Source organism: Stylophora pistillata, chromosome 10 (genome assembly GCF_964205215.1).
Source record: "Stylophora pistillata chromosome 10, jaStyPist1.2, whole genome shotgun sequence".
Lineage (NCBI taxonomy): Eukaryota > Metazoa > Cnidaria > Anthozoa > Scleractinia > Pocilloporidae > Stylophora > Stylophora pistillata.
In genome coordinates this window covers 3822048-3841440 of record NC_142528.1, presented here as the reverse complement: position 1 = coordinate 3841440, position 19393 = coordinate 3822048, and the positions used below count along the sequence as shown (strand labels likewise).

Here is a 19393-nt window from a genome sequence, read left to right as displayed (position 1 = left end):
AGTGCGTCAACGTACAAGTTTTTACGGAGCCTGTTGGCTTCGCGTTTCAAGCTGGAGCTGCTTTGGTGGATTCACGGTTTAGAGTTATTCTTGTTCCACGAGCCCGGCGTGTTTATTTGGCGACTGGATTGGATTTTCGCGAAAAAAATTTGCTGGATTGAGGGTCGATCTGTCCCCGACGCTGCCGTCAGCCTCCCACCTTGTCTCTCTACTATGAAGGGAAGGTGAAGACGAGTATTTTTCCCGAAACTTCGTGTACGTATTAACGACAACAACAAATCACCACATGGTGAGTTTCATTGATTTTTATTTCCATTTTCAAGCAAATTTCCAGACCTAAACTTCGCCCCATATGTTCTCTATATTTAACCATGTGTACGCGACACAAACAGTGAGCCTGGGTTACCTGTGGTATCCCTTAAAATGGCTCAATAAAAGGTTTTGCTTCAAGGTGTAATTTGGTGTAAGGATACTGGTATTTTTTTTTTTTTCAAAACTAGCCATTACCCACAATTTTTTTGGTATGTTTGATGTTTTATGTTGGGCATTGATGGTTGGGTTTGTTTTGTTTTGTTTTTTTTTTTTCACTTTTTGCTTAACCCTGGATCATTAGTATTTATTACAGTAAACTGTATAAGTGATTTTAAATTTGAATTTCTTACAAAAATTGAGGGGTTGGACTGCTGCGGCTTTGTTACAGAAATTTAAATCTTTCCAGAATTTTAATAACATGAAGAAAAATTGTCTTTGTTTGATTTATTTTTCTGCTATAGAGTAATTCACACTAATTGTTATTTACCAGTTCTTAGCTACTTACCATACTCTAGCTGTAAAACAGAACAATGAGTTCACGTGAAAATGTGAAAGAAGATCTACTTGAATTTCAGCAGGTTAACGGAAGTAACGATTACCTTCTTTGAATCGCTAGCGAGCTGGATATTTATTTTTGTTGCCAAGGGGCTATTATCAATTGCAAATCACCAGGTATTACGATAAGAACCTGGTTATCAGCGGATCAATTTCTCTTTAAAGTGATTCTAGAGAGTTCATTAACTTCACGTAAATTTGATACCCCTGTTAAGAAGACATTAATGAACTTGTGCGCGTGCGACTCGCATGCGCGTGCTATGGGACTACGTAAGCTAATAATGTCGTAAGCAAATCACGCGGACCTTTTAATTTTGACGTGTGCGATTTTTTAGAGGGAGTTAAAAAGGTTTTAGTTTATCGAGTGGCAGTTTTGTTTTAATGGTCGTTGTCGTTTACCGTGAGCCTACAGTTTACCGTGTTGGAATAAAAGTGTTTGTTTGGATTTCCCGTTTCGCTTCCGAATAACCCCCTTCTGGAATTTTTAGGGTGCTAGATAAAACCTAAGGATTTTTGGCATTGTCTAAACGAAAGTATTTGGAAAAACTGGATTGAGGAATGAATAATTATTTGTGTACATTTATTAGTGATTTAGCCGAATGATAATTTCATTTATCGCAAAAGCAATACAAAATTAAGCAAGCACTTAGGTTTAAATATATTGAAGCCAATATTTAATGCGTGATGCGTTTAGAAGAAACTGTATATTCATGAACATTCACCTTTTTCTTTTTTATTTGCTTTTTTTTCGAATTCAAGTTTAGAAAAAGAGGACCACGACATTTTTTAAAACACTGATAAATGTATGGATTCAATTTATTGCAGCTTCTTTTTGTTTTCCCATTAGAATTAATAGTAACCACAAAAATTAAAAAGGAAAATTGACGGAAAAGATACTGCCCTGAGCAACAAGCCTTTCAGCATTTTTTTTTCTCATATTGGCGATATTGAATTACTATCTTGTCTTGTGTGACAAATTTAAGTGAATGTAATCTGACTGGCTGAGTTCTGCATGACATGACAGCTGTACTGTAAAATGTCAACACAGGGTATTTAAATAAATAATATTTCGTAATTTTGATGAAACGAAGAAGGTAAAACGTTTCCTACAAACCCAATTAGGGAGCCAGAAGTTGATTTGTCTTAAATTTAAGCTTGAAAGATTCATTTAGTTGAAGTAATAGGCGTCATGATAAATTGATCTTCGAAATTGATTCCCAAATTCAAAAGGCGAATTTTTAATTTTCCTATACTGTAAACTGGACCAAGACTATTAAAGAATATTTACAATGAGTAAAATCATGATAAAAATTCCTACAGGTATAAGTTCTGAGACAACCATCTGGAAAGCTACAATTGATGGAAAATTTAGTATCTTTCAAATTTTTATCAATTTTTTCTTGCCTCAACACTCAAAGCGTACTTTCGTTTGCGTACTCTGTGCATCTTGCAAATTCATGTCGCCAGTTCCCAAGTTTTTTTTTTCTTTTTTGAGTAGGTCTAGCTATATGAAGAAAATTAATTACATCTCAAACTTGGCTGTCACGACTTGTGACATGATCATATATGACATTGTAATATTTATTTTTCTCTCAGGCTTAGGTTCTGTGGCAAATTTGTAGACCTGAAAAGGGCCTTTGTCTGCTCTACAGAATTAAGTCAAAACGTCGTTTTAGAGCTTGGTTTTGAAAACGTGGCTCATTGCACGCACTCAAATGGTGCAAATAAATTGAACTGAAATATTCTGTACTGGAAGTGTAAAGTAATAGAAACAGCAGGAAAGAATGAAATAAAAATGACAATTTTCATGATTAATTGGCAGCCGGAAGAAGACCACCAAAAGAAAATGTGAAACAATTAAGGAAAATGTTAGACATATTTGCATTTAAGTGAGGATAAATGGTTCTGAAGAAAGATATGACAAATCAATAAATCAACGACTCTACCGAAAAATTGTATAGAGATATATTTTTTCACAGATGTTCGCTTCGCATTGAAGTTATCAGTGGTATTATCAGTTCCCTAGGATCACATTTTAGAGGCTCTACTTGAAGCTTTTTTAAATTTCGAGATTATTTCATTTAAGCGATTACTTTTGCACAATCGCTTCTTTGAAGTAAGCTCTTCAAAAGTTACTATTTTTTTTTTAAGGTGGAGGCATTTGTCACAGCAGTAAAGAAGACAAGAAAAAACTCATAGATTACCAGCTCGCACAGAAATGATTCATGAAAAGGCCTCTAGCCGCTGGTGGGTCGAGCTTTTAACAGAAGTGACAATTTTCGCCATAGGGCTTGTGGGAAACATCTTTGTTCTTATCATAGTTCACAGGAGAAACGCCAGGACGACAATCCATGAAATATTTGTTACAAGTCTGGCCATTGCAGATCTGGTTTTGTTGTGTTTTGATTCGCCTGTTTCCATTTTACGCCGGTTCAGTCTCAAGTCTGAAACGTATAACTGCAGAGTACATCTGACTGTGGTTACAACCGGATACAATGCAGGGCTTTTCACCATCACGTCCATGGCGATTCATCGGTGCCATATTGTGACGAATCCGTGGAAACCGAAGCTGAAGCGAAGGGGTTCAATAATATGGGTGTCACTTGTGTGGCTAGCTGCTTTTATATTGGTTATTCCACTCATTGTTGTTAATAAAATAACAGAAAATGGCAAGTGTGAAGAGGATTGGTCATCAATCACAGTCCGTCGGGCATACACTGCTTTGCTGATGACCCTTCAGTACATTTTACCACTACTCATTACAGCAATTTGTTACTTGCGAATATTGGTATTTTTGAAAAAGCGGCCTGTGTTGCCGAGAAACAACGATCCAACCAATGATATTCAAGCTCCAAATGAAGAAAACACCAGAGAAACAACAACGATCCTGAAGACCGTAGCAGTAATTGTTTTCTTGTTTTTGGTATTATTGTTGCCAAATCAAGTCGCTTGGATGCTGTTGGATTTCAGAAATGTTTCCTATGAGGAGCTCTGGTTTGTTGCTGATATACTAACAAGGCTTCATAGCTGTTTAAACCCAGTTGTGTATGGAGTCATGAACAAACAATACCGTCGTAGTTATGCCAGCTTTGTATCGTGCATGTTCTGCTGCGGACGATCAGGGAGCCTTGATCTTGCGCCAGCTGGAAACGCCATCGGATAATCAGGCGAGCGACCAAGTAATGTGCTTGTGGTTACACGGAACAGTGTTGGAGCTAAGAAAAGGAAGAGGATTTTCCTAAAAATCTTGTCCAGAGGATACTCCTCATGTTTTGTTGGACCAAAAAATTTCCCCCCTCATAGGCTACTCCACTACGTTTCAACGTGAAACCTCACAAAAAATATCCGCGATTGGGATGGTGTTTCCCATGCCTCTTGATTAACTCATTTAATTTCATGATACCCGCATGATTAGCCTGTGTAGCCAAATAAATTTTCTCTTAATTAGGCGAAGCAAAGTGAATAACCTCGTTATACAACTCAAGGCAAATATGCCCACCTGAATTTGTGCTTTGTTAGAGTTCGTGCGAGGGGCGCTTATGAACGTTTTGAATCGAGAAGGGCTGCTTTAGCAATGCTGGCATTGAAATGTGTCTGGTGCTCATTCTAATTTTCAGAGGAGACCTAATTTGAGCCAGGTCACTCAATCCAGAATTTGTGACAATATTAAAGAGTATCTGCATCCAGGATGTTTGCCTTCCCATCACAATTGAGGCAAAGTGTCCACTGGGTAGCAAAGTTATTTAGTACTCCTTTCCCTCATAATCAGTTTTAAAGTATGGCTACCTCTGCAACAAAACTGGATTGATCTTAACACTCCCACAAGTCCAAGCTTTGACAGGGAAAGCTTATAATATGCCTGAAAGAGTTAGGCGCTAATAATTGGCCGAAAACGAGTGCATTTTTTATGTAGCACGAGTGCAAAGTTGTAATATGGGTGCGAATTTCAAATAGCGCGCGTGCGCTGTCAAAATTTGTCGGTCTTGACTTTCTGCGATGCTTTATTCATGTTATTTATTAATAAGCAATAACATGATTACTCGTGCAATTTAATGTAAATACGCACTTTAAAATAGTTCAAAGACGAAAATTCGCACTCGCTCGTAATTCTGGTCTTTAAATAATTTACTCGTATTTAATAACATCAAATTGCACTCGAAATGATGTTTTTACCTATACTTATTGATTGGGATTGGTACCTGTAGCATAGCTGCCCGAAGTGTCTGTTGAAGGTGTTACGCACATACTTGTCAATGTTATGCGCTTTAAATATTTGTCAATGCTCGTAATTGGCTATGTAATTTAGACTATATTTAAGACGTGTAATGTAGTTTGAATTAGAATGTATTTTGTGCATTTTGAGTGAACATTTAAAGTTTTGTTGGATACTTTTATAGTACCCTCAAGACTTAAGAGGAAATGAAGATTACTTGAAAGGATTCTCTTTTTGAGAGTTTACCACGAACGCTAAAAAATATAACAAACTTATGGCAAATCTAATTCATATTGCTCCATACAGCTCTTTCTGAGCTCAATGGAGCAATATGAATTTTCTCTATTCTCGCAGGGTAGGAGGGGCAGCGCGCAGAATCGAAAACGAATCTTCCTAGGTCGAAGAAGTTTGCAACGGGGGCGAAGCTGTGAGAAATCACCAACTAAAATCACTTGTTTTCCGCTGAAGAGAAACTTTGATTCGCCGTGAGATGGAAACAAGGAAAACCACTAAAAATCTGTTTCCCTCTTTATTCATTGGCGATGAGAACAATGGGCGAAAATGTAAGTTGCTTTCGGTGAGCGTTAAGACACACGACCCGAGTCTGGTGGGTAAACAGTTGAAGGGTCACTAAACGCCAATGGTTCCCCACCCTCGTTAGATGTTTTGAATTAGTCATCGTTTAACGCCGTCCAATCAGAAAAGGGAAATCAGCGTGACGGTTTCTGGCTGGCACATGAGAATCTTTTAACGTATCCCAGACGCTCAAATAATGTGGGATTTTGATTTTCTTCGAGAGCTAGCTTCGGTCCGTTTGGATGGATTTTCGATTAGAAGGTACGAGGAGAATCGCGCATCTTTTGTCCTCAATGCTGCGAAGTTTGAAGGCGGAACGATGCGATTTTCAGATCGCTCGGGCGCTTGAACCCTTTCAAAAAAGGTTTCCACCCTTGTCTTTCTTTAATACGTTAGATTAACGACGAACTCAGACTTATTCAAAATCGCTCAAAAAAAACATTTGTGAGGCAAAGGGATGACTTTGCACCACAAGTAAGTCGTATCGGGGGGCGCTGTTATAGAAGAGGTCTCGTCGTTCAAGCTCTTAGGCGTCAACTTGTCCAATGACCTTTCCTGGGGGATGCATGTTGACCACCTGCTGAAGAAGGCTAACAGACGGTTGCTTGCTTTAAGGCAGCTCAGGAGAAGTTCTGTCCCAGCGGAAGATATCGTCTACATCTATTGCTGCCTAATACGTTCCATACTTGAGTACGCCTCTACTGCATTTGCCAATTTACCATCCTACTTATCTAAGACCTTAGAGTCAGTGCAGAGGCGTGCTCTCGTCATTATTTGGCTAGGTCATTTGTACTCAGATACCCTAATGCTAGCCGGTATTGAAACCCTTGATGCACACCGTAGTGCTGCCTGTGAATCCTTTATAAGTCGTATTCATAATGACAACCCCCTTTATACTGCAATGTATGCCGACGTTCGTAAATCTTCAGACCGCTATAATTTAACGTCAAATCGTACTCACTATCACTCAAAAAAGTCCACCGATCGTTTTAAGAACTTTGTGACAGTCAAATACTTGCCAGTTTAATCATACTCGTTTTTTTTATAATAAACATTACTATCATTTTAGTATTATCATTTTTATGTACATGCTGTTTTTACTTGTATGTAGTTTAATGCATTTCATACAGTTTTCCTCCTTTTTTCTCCTATAAGTCTTGTTAATATTATAAACCTGTAATTCAGCATTCTCTGCAAGAGGTTTGAATAAACGATATTATTATTATTATTAATATTAAGTAATTCAATGTTTATTTATCATTGATTTATATACATAGTCAGCAATATATCACTATAGGTGAGGCAAACGGTAAATCTGGTACATTCACTATAAAACAACAGTCGGCTACACAAACATATTGTTTAGGCCCCCTGTGCTTCAACATGAATCCAAGACTGAATCTAACGAGATTCCATTTTTTTTCTGACGGTTATCGTTATAAGTAATTGTGGACCACTTGCTCGAGACAACCTCACTTCTTAGAGATACAACCTACACTGAAAGCATGTAAAATATATAAATATTAATCGTCGTTTTCTATTCAATTTGTACATTTATATAATGTAGGCTTGTAGTTAAACAACAACCTTGTACGGAAAATTCTACTGGAACAATTTGTATTACATTATTCGACAATGCAGTGATTGGCTTGAGCCCGGGGGTAACATGTGAAGATGTAGTCTGATCGTCCGGGTGAGTGTAGTCCTGAGAAGGACTGTTGTCGGTGGTAGTGACCGACGTTTCGACAACCTGTGCGGAAGTCATCATCAGAGTCAAGTGAATGATTGTTGTCAGTAGAACTGACAACAAGTCAGTAGAACTGACAATAATCATTCACTCGACTCTGATGACGACTTCCGCACAGGTTGTCGAAACGTCAGTCACTACCACCGACAACAGTCCTTCTCAGGACTACACTCACCCGGACGATCAGACTACATCTTCACATTATTCGACAAGTTGAAAGACTTAATGAAACGCAGTGGATTGATGCACGAAAAGTATCGACAGAAGGCAATAAACGACACAGCAGGTGATCGACTTTAATTTTTTTTCCTAGTGAATGATTGACGCAACTTCATTTCAAATTTCGTAATATTCCATCTAAGAAAATAAAGCGCAAACGCCTGTTAAGTGGGTCAACTGACCAATCGCATTTCACGACCTGAAACATATGGTCTGGGTATGGCAAAATTTTCAGGTAGCCCTGAAGGCTCTTGGAAATAATCAGTCCGAAATATCTCCGAATCGGCGTAGCGAGTGCAAAATATAAAAGAAAAAAGACAAAAAAATACCAGTTTAATTAACGGTATCATCGCGAGCGAGTAACATGGCCAGACAACACTTGTCGGAAAAACACCTTCAGCAAACCATCATTGATTAGCGAAAACAAATGCAGCGCTCGACGATAACATCAGGAAAAAGCAAGGCTTCGTTCAGACAAAAAAAGCTTTCACTGAGTTGTTAAAACTCGCAAGTACGGGAAATTACCAAAGCAATAAGTGATTAAAGGCGAAAACATAACTTAAGTTCTTCAGTCTTTGAGACTCAGCTGATCATCTATGAAATGGAGAGCCCAAAATGGTGGTTCCAGTTCACACTTGAGATCGCTGTCCTTATCGTAGGACTTACAGGAAATATCTTTGTTCTTATCATAGTTCACAAGAGAAACGCCAGGACGACAATTCATGAAATATTTGTTACAAGTCTGGCCATTGCAGATCTGGTTTTGTTGTGTTTTGATTCGCCTGTTTCTATTTTACGCCGATTCAGTCTCAAGTCTGAAACGTATAACTGCAGCGTTCATCTGACTGTGGTTACAACAGGATACAATGCAGGACTTCTCACCATCACATCCATGGCGATTCATCGGTGCCATATTGTTACAAATCCGTGGAGACCGAAGCTAAAACGAAGTGTAGCGGTAGCATGGGTGATACTCCTGTGGCTGGCTGCTTTTATTTTGGTTATTCCACTTATTACTGTCAGTAAAATAGCAGACAATGGAAAGTGTGAAAAAGATTGGAATTCCCTTTCTCATCGCCAGGCATACACTGCCTCCCTCCTCACAGCTCAGTATATTTTACCGCTACTGATTACGGCCATTTGCTACTTACGAATCTGGCTTTTTATGAGAAATCGTCCGGTACTGGCGGGGAAAAGCAATTTAACCAATAACAGACAAATCCCTAGAGAGGACAAAATAAGAGAGAGCATGACGATCCTGAAGACCGTAGCAGTAATCGTTCTATTGTTCTCGATATTGTTATTACCAAATCAAGTCGCTTGGATGCTACTGGATTTCAGAAAGGTTTCCTACGAAGAGCTCTGGTTTGTTGCTGACATACTAACAAGGCTCCATAGCTGCACAAACCCAGTTGTTTATGGAGTCATGAACACACAGTATCGTCGTAATTACATCACATTTCTGTCCCGCATGTTCTGTTGTCGTCGATTCCGGCGTGTTCCACAGGCATTCCCAGATAGGACAGTGGGTGAACGACAAGCAGCGTGCATCGAAAGTCTTGAGCAAAACATATCAGAGAACAACCACGCTGACAATGGAAGTAACAGAAAGCTCTAATTTACTATTTAGTGTTAGCAGATAGACGAGTCAAAGGCTGATACGACTACTTTGTCCGGTTTTCCAAAATATTTCTGACCGAATCTACTGCATTCACCTGTACATATTTAGTAAATAGTTTAAGCAATTTGTGATTTGATTAAGGACACCTAACATCAAAATCCTAGAATTGATAGTATAATTATGAATGAGAACAAAGAGTTACATTCCTATTAAAACTCGATGGTTTCGTATACTCACCTTCAGTTTGTTGGGGCCTCCTCAATCTGGAAGGGTTTGCTCCAGTTTGGACAGATTCGGCTACAATTTGGAAAGGCTAGCTCTAATTTGAACATGTTTCACACTTATATGGAGCACCAATTAAGAAAGCTTCTGTTCCATTTCGGAAAAGCTTACTTCAATTTCAGGTTGGAAAGATTTTGTTCCAAAGGAAACTTGTTCTTTACCACTACCCTTTAATTTCACAGCCAGCTATTCAATCTCCCCGTGAGATCGTCCTCCCACAAATTCCACAACTTGTAACGATATCGAAGGTGGAATAGTACAGTGCAAGCTCCAAAAAGATGACGCATTTCCACTATGTATAAAAAATGTTATGAAAAGCTTTATTTGATCTACAAATACATGTTTTTATAACTTTCTGATGGTTACCTCAATAAATAACATTAAAAAAGACTATAAATAAAAAAGCAAGCGTTCTCAATCCAAAAAGTTTCTTCCATTAATATGCTTGCCATCAACTGTGCTTAAATAACCAAATAACGAGAACTATTGGACTTGAATCTGATTGGAAGAACGATTAAGGTGCCCACTCTTCTTGTCTTTGATGTTAATCGTTAAGCTGTCGGGCTGAAACAAGATCGCATCAAAATCAGTAAAAGACAATTTTTTAAGCCAAGGATATTACTCCATTAACAAGGATGAAGACGAATGAATGGGACTGCAAAATAAAAAAAACGCTAAAACTTGCAATTTACCTGGAGAACACTTAGAGAACACATTGGGTTCTTGCTGACTATGAGGACGCCACCAGCATTGTCAAACTCGCCACAGTAATTTGGAGCGCTGAACAGAGTAACGAGCTGGAAATTAAGGACAAAAAAGGAGGAATGAAACTGCCTGTCATTTCAAACAACGATTATGAAGTGAAATCATACTAGACAAACTTTTTTCGTCTCAGGTTTACATCCAATCTACAACCACATTTACACCTGCAATTTCCCCTCTAAAAGTTCTGATAAAACATTATAATTTGGATATATCAACAAAGTTGAAATGGTAAAACGAAGTGGATTGATGCACGAAAAGTATCGACAGAAGGCAATAAACGGCACAGCAGGTGATCGACTTTAATTTTTTTTCCAAGTGAATGATTGACGCAACTTCATTTCAAATTTCGCAATATCCCATCTAAGAAAAGAAAGCGCAAATACCTATTAAGTGGGTCAACTGACCAATCGCATTTCACGACCTGAAACATATGGTCTGGGTATCGCAAAACTTTCAGGTAGCCCTGAAGGCTCTTGGAAATAATCATTCCGAAACATCTCCGAATCGGCGTAGCGAGTGCAAAATATAAAAGAAAAAAGACCAAAATACCAGTTTAATTAACGGTATCATCGCGAGCGAGTAACATGGCCAGACAACACTTGTCGCATGATTGTCAGTAGAACTGACAATAATCATTCACTCGACTCTGATGATGACTTCCGCACAGGTTGTCGAAACGTCAGTCACTACCAACGACAACAGTCCTTCTCAGCACTACACTCACCCGGACGATCAGACTACATCTTCACATTATTCGACAAGTTGAAAGACTTAATGAAACGCAGTGGATTGATGCACGAAAAGTATCGACAGAAGGCAATAAACGACACAGCAGGTGATCGACTTTAATTTTTTTTCCTAGTGAATGATTGACGCAACTTCATTTCAAATTTCGTAATATTCCATCTAAGAAAATAAAGCGCAAACGCCTGTTAAGTGGGTCAACTGACCAATCGCATTTCACGACCTGAAACATATGGTCTGGGTATGGCAAAATTTTCAGGTAGCTCTGAAGGCTCTTGGAAATAATCATTCCGAAATATCTCCGAATCGGCGTAGCGAGTGCAAAATATAAAAGAAAAAAGACAAAAAATACCAGTTTCATTAACGGTATCATCGCGAGCGAGTAACATGGCCAGACAACACTTGTCGGAAAAACACCTTCAGCAAACCATCATTGATTAGCGAAAACAAATGCAGCGCTCGACGATAACATCAGGAAAAAGCAAGGCTTCGTTCAGACAAAAAAAAAGCTTTCACTGAGTTGTTAAAACTCGCAAGTACGGGAAATTACCAAAGCAATAAGTGATTAAAGGCGAAAACATAACTTAAGTTCTTCAGTCTTTGAGACTCAGCTGATCATCTATGAAATGGAGAGCCCAAAATGGTGGTTCCAGTTCACACTTGAGATCGCTGTCCTTATCGTAGGACTTACAGGAAATATCTTTGTTCTTATCATAGTTCACAAGAGAAACGCCAGGACGACAATTCATGAAATATTTGTTACAAGTCTGGCCATTGCAGATCTGGTTTTGTTGTGTTTTGATTCGCCTGTTTCTATTTTACGCCGATTCAGTCTCAAGTCTGAAACGTATAACTGCAGCGTTCATCTGACTGTGGTTACAACAGGATACAATGCAGGACTTCTCACCATCACATCCATGGCGATTCATCGGTGCCATATTGTTACAAATCCGTGGAGACCGAAGCTAAAACGAAGTGTAGCGGTAGCATGGGTGATACTCCTGTGGCTGGCTGCTTTTATTTTGGTTATTCCACTTATTACTGTCAGTAAAATAGCAGACAATGGAAAGTGTGAAAAAGATTGGAATTCCCTTTCTCATCGCCAGGCATACACTGCCTCCCTCCTCACAGCTCAGTATATTTTACCGCTACTGATTACGGCCATTTGCTACTTACGAATCTGGCTTTTTATGAGAAATCGTCCGGTACTGGCGGGGAAAAGCAATTTAACCAATAACAGACAAATCCCTAGAGAGGACAAAATAAGAGAGAGCATGACGATCCTGAAGACCGTAGCAGTAATCGTTCTATTGTTCTCGATATTGTTATTACCAAATCAAGTCGCTTGGATGCTACTAGATTTTAGAAAAGTTTCCTATGAAGACCTCTGGTTTGTTGCTGACATACTAACAAGGCTCCATAGCTGCACAAACCCAGTTGTTTATGGAGTCATGAACACACAGTATCGTCGTAATTACATCACATTTCTGTCCCGCATGTTCTGTTGTCGTCGATTCCGGCGTGTTGCACAGGCATTCCCAGATAGGACAGTGGGTGAACGACAAGCAGCGTGTGTTGCAGAGGCATTCCCAGATAGGACAGTGGGTGAACGACAAGCAGCGCGTGTTGCACAGGCATTCCCAGATAGGACAGTGGGTGAACGACAAGCAGCGCGTGTTGCACAGGCATTCCCAGATAGGACAGTGGGTGAACGACAAGCAGCGCGTGTTGCACAGGCATTCCCAGATAGGACAGTGGGTGAACGACAAGCAGCGTGCATCGAAAGTCTTGAGCAAAACATATCAGAGAACAACCACGCTGACAATGGAAGTAACAGAGAGCTCTAATTTACTATTTAGTGTTAGTAGATAGACGACTCAAAGGCTGATACGACTACTTTGTCCGGTTTTCCAAAACATTTCTGAACGAATCTACTGCATTCACCTGTACATATTTAGTAAATAGTTTAAGCAATTCGTGATTTGATTAAGGACACCTAACATCAAAATCCTAGAATTGATAGTATAATTATGAATGAGAACAAAGAGTTACATTCCTATTAAAACTCGATGGTTTCGTATACTCACCTTCAGTTTGTTGGGGCCTCCTCAATCTGGAAGGGTTTGCTCCAGTTTGGACAGATTCGGCTACAATTTGGAAAGGCTAGCTCTAATTTGAACATGTTTCACACTTATATGGAGCACCAATTAAGAAAGCTTCTGTTCCATTTCGGAAAAGCTTACTTCAATTTCAGGTTGGAAAGATTTTGTTCCAAAGGAAACTTGTTCTTTACCACTACCCTTTAATTTCACAGCCAGCTATTCAATCTCCCCGTGAGATCGTCCTCCCACAAATTCCACAACTTGTAACGATATCGAAGGTGGAATAGTACAGTGCAAGCTCCAAAAAGATGACGCATTTCCACTATGTATAAAAAATGTTATGAAAAGCTTTATTTGATCTACAAATACATGTTTTTATAACTTTCTGATGGTTACCTCAATAAATAACATTAAAAAAGACTATAAATAAAAAAGCAAGCGTTCTCAATCCAAAAAGTTTCTTCCATTAATATGCTTGCCATCAACTGTGCTTAAATAACCAAATAACGAGAACTATTGGACTTGAATCTGATTGGAAGAACGATTAAGGTGCCCACTCTTCTTGTCTTTGATGTTAATCGTTAAGCTGTCGGGCTGAAACAAGATCGCATCAAAATCAGTAAAAGACAATTTTTTAAGCCAAGGATATTACTCCATTAACAAGGATGAAGACGAATGAATGGGACTGCAAAATAAAAAAAACGCTAAAACTTGCAATTTACCTGGAGAATACTTAGAGAACACATTAGGTTCTTGCTGACTATGAGGACGCCACCAGCATTGTCAAACTCACCACAGTAATTTGGAGCGCTGAACAGAGTAACGAGCTGGAAATTAAGGACAAAAAAAGAGGAATGAAACTGCCTGTCACTTCAAACAACGTTTATGAAGTGAAATCATACTAGACAAATTTTTTTCGTCTCAGGTTTACATCCAATCTACAACCACATTTACACCTGCAATTTCCCCTCTAATAGTTCTGACAAAACATTATAATTTAGATATATCAACAAAGTTGAAACGGTAAATTGGCCACCGTAACGATTACAAAAGCTTTTGTAATCGTTACGGTGGCCAATTTACCAATTAAACTTTGTTGATATATCCAAATTATTTCGTTACTCCCACCGACGCAGCCCCAAACAGTTTCTTTCGAGACTATCAGCCTTTATTCATCTGACAAAACATTTTTCGCTGTTTACTGTGGTAAAGCAGTGACACTTATTAGGGATAAGTTACTGAAAAAAATATTTCCTTCAACCTCGCACAATTTCACTGCGACGGGTGACATCGTCATTGTCGGTGTACAAGAATACTATGGAAGAGGCTGTATAACTGTGCTTTGCAGCATGTTTCATCTCACAACGTTCTTTTACATGCAATAAGCGAGCACATTTAAATACCTTCCTCTTCTCGAAAAATCTGTAACCTTCTTCAACAACCTAGGAAAGAAAACCGAGAAAGCCACAAAAAATTACCACCATGCATGAATGAAATTGCAGCAGAAGCTCAGCTAACGTTTGCCTCGCTAAAGCTAGGTACATACCTTAGGTATAGTAACAAAAAAATTACTTTCCTAGTCTTAAATAACAAGTGAATTGAACCTCTTAGTATCAGCCTAACCTGAGCCTGTCACTCATTCTGCTTTCGGGGAGAGGGGAAGGTTCGCCTGTTCCACTATCAAAATCAACACCGTCGGTCCTTAGAACGAATACCGTAACACACCAACCAACGTTACCACTACGACCAGTACTGCCTCGCAAAGGCAAAAATTACACTGAGCCAAGAGATCAGTTTATAATCTCTTGACGGAGCCAAATAAAACTGAGGCACAGATTGAATAAGTTTTGTAGCAGATTGTTTGACACAGGAAGGCGCGAGTTTCCTGACCAATGACAGTGAAGTGGAAGTGAAGGAGAACCAACCGGGTTACTTTAAATACTGCATCCACAACTGCTGTATGCTTCAAAAACGCGGATAATCACACTTCGAAAGGTCCGAGGGAAATTTCCGCTAAATAATTTCTTGTTCTTTACCTGATGAGCACGCGCTACTAAGCTCAAGTCGTGCTTCTTAAGAAATGATCGGACAACATCACCGCCAAATGTCCACGATACACCGCGGTCATTTTCGCCCCAACCAGTTATGTCCTGAGAATAAACATTTAGGAGAAAGAAACTCCTGAAAATGACCTTAAAACAGCAAAGGATCTCAACAACACTTAATTGGATGGACAACAGCATGTAATAGAAATACTAAGAGTTCTTGAAGCTCAATATAGCATAACTGATTGAGTGGGAAGGGCGGGAGAACAAACAGTGCAATTGCAAACGCTGAAAAACGTAGAGCCTGCATGGAGCAAGTGCCCAGAACGCGCGGCCTTTTCCAGCGAAATTAACCGTTAAAAATGTTGGAAATACTAAGTGCCAAATGCACGAAAATAGGTTGGTAAACTTGCAAGGTAATTATGTTCATCCATAATTGATAAAGACAACCCTAATTTGAAGTTAGGCAACCAAACAAATTACGTTTTAGTGCGTTCAAATTGATAATTTTCGAAATGAGCATGACTCATGCATAAAAAAATGGTAATTTTTTTTTTCAGTTAGGAAACTTTCATGAGAACAGTGTTTATTCCTATTGTTTCTTCTCGCTTTTTCGAACCAGTTTCAGACCTTTTACGTATGCATCGACAAAGTTTGGTGTATACCTTGAAAATGTTACTCGTAACCCACATCTATCATGCGACCGACGCAATAATTCAGCAATAATAATATAATCTCACGTCTAAACCACTCCCGAAAGAAGATCGGATGTCAGTCGGTGATTATCAACTGGACCCGAATTAAAAACCCATGCAAATTTACTCATTTCTATACCTCATCTGGGTCAGACCAAAGTAGATCACAAACAAGTCCTTTGTCAGGAACATCCATGGGCCGCTCCAGAGAGCGCAGCTAAACATTAACAATTGCTACTGTCATGAATTGTTTCACTAAAGAGTCCACTGAGTTCCTAAAGAACAGAGGGGCAGCTTTCATGTTTACCCAGAATGATGAAATAGGAAGCCCATACAAGCAAGCACTTAGTATTGCTGGAAAACTTCATAAAGATTAAATAAAAGTCTCTTTACTCGCCTGAAAAGTTGTTTGTGTTGTTCTTGTCCTAACTTAACGATTTCAAGACGTTTTCGAAACTAATTTGTATGGACTTTCTATGATGCTTAGAAAATGCGGAAATTAAATGCTTGAAATACCGAATTGCTTAGTCTATAGCATGCACTTGTATTTGCGTTTAGGATGCACAAGAATACAAAATTTGTGGGCAAATCAGCAAATTCAACAGATCAGTAAAAACATGATGATTTAAACAGTCCATTGAAGTTCACAGGTCTCTTCAGCACATCGATTCAATTAAATTCTCACGGTTCAACCTCATCTCTGTGTACTTCATCACTATTAGAGTCAAGTCAACCGTAATATCTTTATTTTACCTTTTGCCATATAAATTTTCAATGCAATAACAGGTGCCATGGACCAACCTGATCAAAGTCATGTAAATCTGGAGAAAGCCCTCCATGAGAACAAAAAATGGTGCTCTCCACAACTGCAGCTAAAAAAGTTCAAGTACAGAGTTAGAAAAGTTTGCAAATGTTTAAGTCAAGATCAATCTAAGCAGTTTTATTGCTATTTATTTGTCAAATAAATTGAAAATGACACCAATACTATGTAAAAATTGAAACATTTTTCTAATTGTGTTCATAGGTCCACCGAAAGAAAAGCACTGTAGTTTTATTCTCTACGTTGCATCGAAACTCTGGAGCATATTAATAATATTGACATATATATCTTATCTAAAATATCACAATCACGGTAACAGAGCATTTACCAACTGGTAGACAGTTGAAGCAGTCTGTAAATGTTTTCCAGAGTTTTATGTTGTATCTTCTTTTACATTCATCATAAAAGCCATAGATTCTGCAGAGACAAAACAAATTGAAAATTCAGTCTAACAAACACAGACAACATGAAAATAATGAGGTGATGAGAAAAAATGTCAGACTGCCAAACCTATCTGACAAATTGAAGCTGACAATTTCCCACACTCTGCTGCAGTTTAAATGATTCTTAGCAACTAATAATTATACCCAGGTTCATGCAGGCTGGATTAACACTAGGATCACTTAATGTTGTTCCCAAGAGAATATTTTTAAAACCCTCCCAACTTTTCTCCACTTAAAATTGTGAATTGTAACACCTGCCTGTGCAGTGTGGAAACAAGTTGAAGGTACCTGAGGAGAGTACCTGGGGAGAGTACCAAATGGGCTGAAGAGAGGTAGAAGTAACATTATGAAGGCAGGAAGGTCAATTGATAAAGGGAAGGAACTGATGTGAAAAGTAGAGGAAGTCAGATCCCCCACCCCAATGAGGAGGAGAAGTTCCCCCCCCTCCTCCAGTCCTGACAGAGAGAGGTAAGGAAAAACAGCAGTGCAATACATCTTGAGTCAAACTGCCTCCTTGACTTTGTGCCCATTTGTTAGTGTTTTTATCAAGACAGAGAGAACTAAGGGAAAACAGCAGTGTAATACATCTTGAGTCAAACTGCCTCCTTGACTTTGTGCCCATTTGTTAAGTGTGTTTTTATCATGACAGAGAGAACTAAGGGAAAACAGCAGTGTAATACATCTTGAGTGAAACTGCCTCCTTGACTTCGTGCCCATTTGTTAAGTGTGTTTTTATCATGACAGAGAGAACTAAGGGAAAACAGCAGTGTAATACATTTTGAGTCAAACTGCCTCCTTGACTTTGTGCCATTTGTTAGTGTGTTTTTATCATGACAGAGAGAACTAAGGGAAAACAGCAGTGATAATAAAAATAATAATAATAATAATAGTAATAATAATAATAATAATAATAATAATAATGAATATTTATACAGGATAGCCCTTCAGTGCAGGAGCACTGTTATCAGTGGGGTCCTGTGCTAAACACCTCTGGCCAAACTGCTTCTTTGACTCAATACCATCTGTTTGTTTGTTTTATCTATTATTCACTATTCTACAAGTTTAGTAAATTCACCTGTTAATGGAAGCAGACTCATGGTTTCCTCTCAGCAGGTACATTTTATCGGGATACTTGATTTTGTAAGCCAGTAGTAAACAAATTGTTTCTAAGGACTTCTTTCCCCTGAGCAAATACACATATTAACACAAATTATAGAATTCCAAAGTTTTGAACAACACCTGAAAGAAGAACTCGATCAGACAAAAAAGTGGACACCCTAAAAATTTACTAAATTTGATGGTATTCATAAATGTCCTAGAAATAATAATTTCAACAAAGGAGGATTTAATAATTATTCATTTGAAGAGAAACGGTGCCAATTGGCTAAAAAATGCCAAATAATTGGTATTTAACAAACTACATACTTATCTTGCCATACCTGTCTACATAGTCTCCCATAAATAAGCAGGCAATGTCTGGAGGATAACCTAGATTGTCGAAATGCCTCAAAAGATCATCATACTGTCCATGGATATCACCAAAAATATTAACTGGTGCACCTAGCTCTAAAAGCACACCCTCTTGCATGAAAACTTCTCTGGAAACCTGGCATAATAATCGGATTGTTCCCTCAGGAAGCTGAACCTGTTTGGACCATAATTTTAAATCATTCCAATCAGAACTATTTAAACATAGCAAGGTAACAGGTTCTTATCTGCAAAGAGGCCCTACATAAGCAGATATTAATGCCAATGACAACAACAAACACCAAGATACGAAAGGATTGATTAAATATTCAACAATGTGATTGCATTTATCATTTTTTTCTTTTAAATCACAAAAACATATACATGATTGTATTTACTATACATGCTTAACTAATCTTTCTCTTTGACAAGGCTCCCTCTCAAATACGTCCACTCCATCCAACCAAGACCAAAATAACATTTTATACTTTGCAAATGATTGTACCCACAGCATTGAAAGTTATGCACTTTTAAAGGCAAAGTTTTCCAGCGCTAAACACGATACTTATTGTCTTTGAAATCCTGTCTTATTTTTTGTTTAAACTTACAATAATTTTTATAAAATCAAAGCTGTGCAATTACTGCTTAAGGTATTTATTTAAGCAGCAGACAGACAGACAAGAGAAAAAAGGAACTGTTACAGTATCAACTTCACCTCTCATTCCCACTGAGTTAATTTGTAGCAAGCACTTTCTCTTGCTGGAACTACTAAAATCAAGTTTAGGTT

General features: G+C 38.4%; 5 protein-coding genes across 8 annotated transcripts in view; 3 read left to right on the top strand and 2 right to left on the bottom strand.

The window, feature by feature from the left end:
* The first annotated feature begins 1574 nt into the window (after positions 1–1574).
* LOC111324753 (neuropeptide FF receptor 1-like) lies at positions 1575–5339 on the top strand. Its single transcript, XM_088737108.1, has one exon. It carries the CDS (start codon positions 3086–3088, stop codon positions 4028–4030), a length of 945 nt encoding a protein of 314 aa, XP_088593234.1. The 5' UTR covers positions 1575–3085; the 3' UTR covers positions 4031–5339.
* A 2181-nt stretch (positions 5340–7520) lies between these two features.
* Positions 7521–9479, top strand: LOC148721445 (pyroglutamylated RF-amide peptide receptor-like). Its single transcript, XM_088736634.1, has 2 exons — positions 7521–7689; positions 8315–9479. The coding sequence occupies exons 1-2, from the start codon at positions 7629–7631 to the stop codon at positions 9238–9240; spliced, it is 987 nt and encodes a 328-aa protein (XP_088592760.1). The 5' UTR covers positions 7521–7628; the 3' UTR covers positions 9241–9479.
* Positions 9480–9822: 343 nt separating this feature from the next.
* On the bottom strand, positions 9823–11439 carry LOC148721444 (serine/threonine-protein phosphatase PP1-beta catalytic subunit-like). Of its 2 annotated transcripts, none has more exons than XR_015992655.1 (3): positions 11015–11439; positions 10218–10322; positions 9823–10089 (listed from the first exon to the last, which is right to left on the bottom strand). XR_015992655.1 is itself a non-coding variant. In XM_088736636.1 (3 exons), exons 1-3 carry the CDS (start codon positions 10858–10860, stop codon positions 10009–10011), a joined length of 207 nt encoding a protein of 68 aa, XP_088592762.1. In that variant the 5' UTR covers positions 10861–10875; the 3' UTR covers positions 9823–10008. The 2 variants fall into 2 exon arrangements, 1 of the variants encoding a protein (XP_088592762.1); XM_088736636.1 differs by lacking the exon at positions 11015–11439 and adding an exon at positions 10840–10875.
* LOC148721443 (melatonin receptor type 1A-A-like) lies at positions 10861–13570 on the top strand. The gene is made up of 2 exons (XM_088736633.1): positions 10861–11125; positions 11752–13570. Exons 1-2 carry the CDS (start codon positions 10897–10899, stop codon positions 12879–12881), a joined length of 1359 nt encoding a protein of 452 aa, XP_088592759.1. The 5' UTR covers positions 10861–10896; the 3' UTR covers positions 12882–13570.
* LOC111324826 (serine/threonine-protein phosphatase PP1-beta catalytic subunit) overlaps positions 13464–19393 on the bottom strand; it is a 7232-nt gene continuing 1302 nt past the window's right edge. The window contains exons 2-11 of one of the 3 annotated variants that reach the window (XM_022928483.2): positions 19322–19374; positions 18579–18784; positions 18215–18322; positions 17025–17113; positions 16678–16748; positions 16016–16093; positions 15173–15286; positions 14540–14578; positions 13859–13963; positions 13464–13730 (exon numbers count right to left, since the gene is read on the bottom strand). In XM_022928483.2, coding sequence (XP_022784218.1) covers positions 13650–13730; positions 13859–13963; positions 14540–14578; positions 15173–15286; positions 16016–16093; positions 16678–16748; positions 17025–17113; positions 18215–18322; positions 18579–18727 — 834 coding nt within the window. In that variant the 5' untranslated portion in view covers positions 18728–18784; positions 19322–19374 and the 3' untranslated portion in view covers positions 13464–13649. The remainder of the gene's footprint in view (positions 13731–13858; positions 13964–14539; positions 14579–15172; positions 15287–16015; positions 16094–16677; positions 16749–17024; positions 17114–18214; positions 18323–18578; positions 18785–19321; positions 19375–19393) is intronic. The other 2 variants (XM_022928482.2, XM_022928481.2) reach the window with 2 other exon arrangements.

Excerpts from the sequence above, each read along its gene's own strand:
- LOC148721445 (XM_088736634.1), top strand. The coding sequence starts at position 7,629 with ATGAAACGCAGTGGATTGATGCACGAAAAGTATCGACAGAAGGCAATA. Across the intron at positions 7,690-8,314 it reads GGCAATAAACGACACAGCAG|TTCACAAGAGAAACGCCAGG; the intron begins GTGATCGACTTT and ends TTCTTATCATAG.
- LOC148721443 (XM_088736633.1), top strand. The coding sequence starts at position 10,897 with ATGATTGTCAGTAGAACTGACAATAATCATTCACTCGACTCTGATGAT. Across the intron at positions 11,126-11,751 it reads GGCAATAAACGACACAGCAG|TTCACAAGAGAAACGCCAGG; the intron begins GTGATCGACTTT and ends TTCTTATCATAG.
- LOC148721444 (XM_088736636.1), bottom strand. The coding sequence starts at position 10,860 with ATGATACCGTTAATTAAACTG. Across the intron at positions 10,323-10,839 it reads TGATACCGTTAATTAAACTG|CTCGTTACTCTGTTCAGCGC; the intron begins GTATTTTGGTCT and ends CTTAATTTCCAG. Across the intron at positions 10,090-10,217 it reads GTTCTCTAAGTGTTCTCCAG|CCCGACAGCTTAACGATTAA; the intron begins GTAAATTGCAAG and ends ATCTTGTTTCAG.
- LOC111324753 (XM_088737108.1), top strand. The coding sequence starts at position 3,086 with ATGATTCATGAAAAGGCCTCTAGCCGCTGGTGGGTCGAGCTTTTAACA.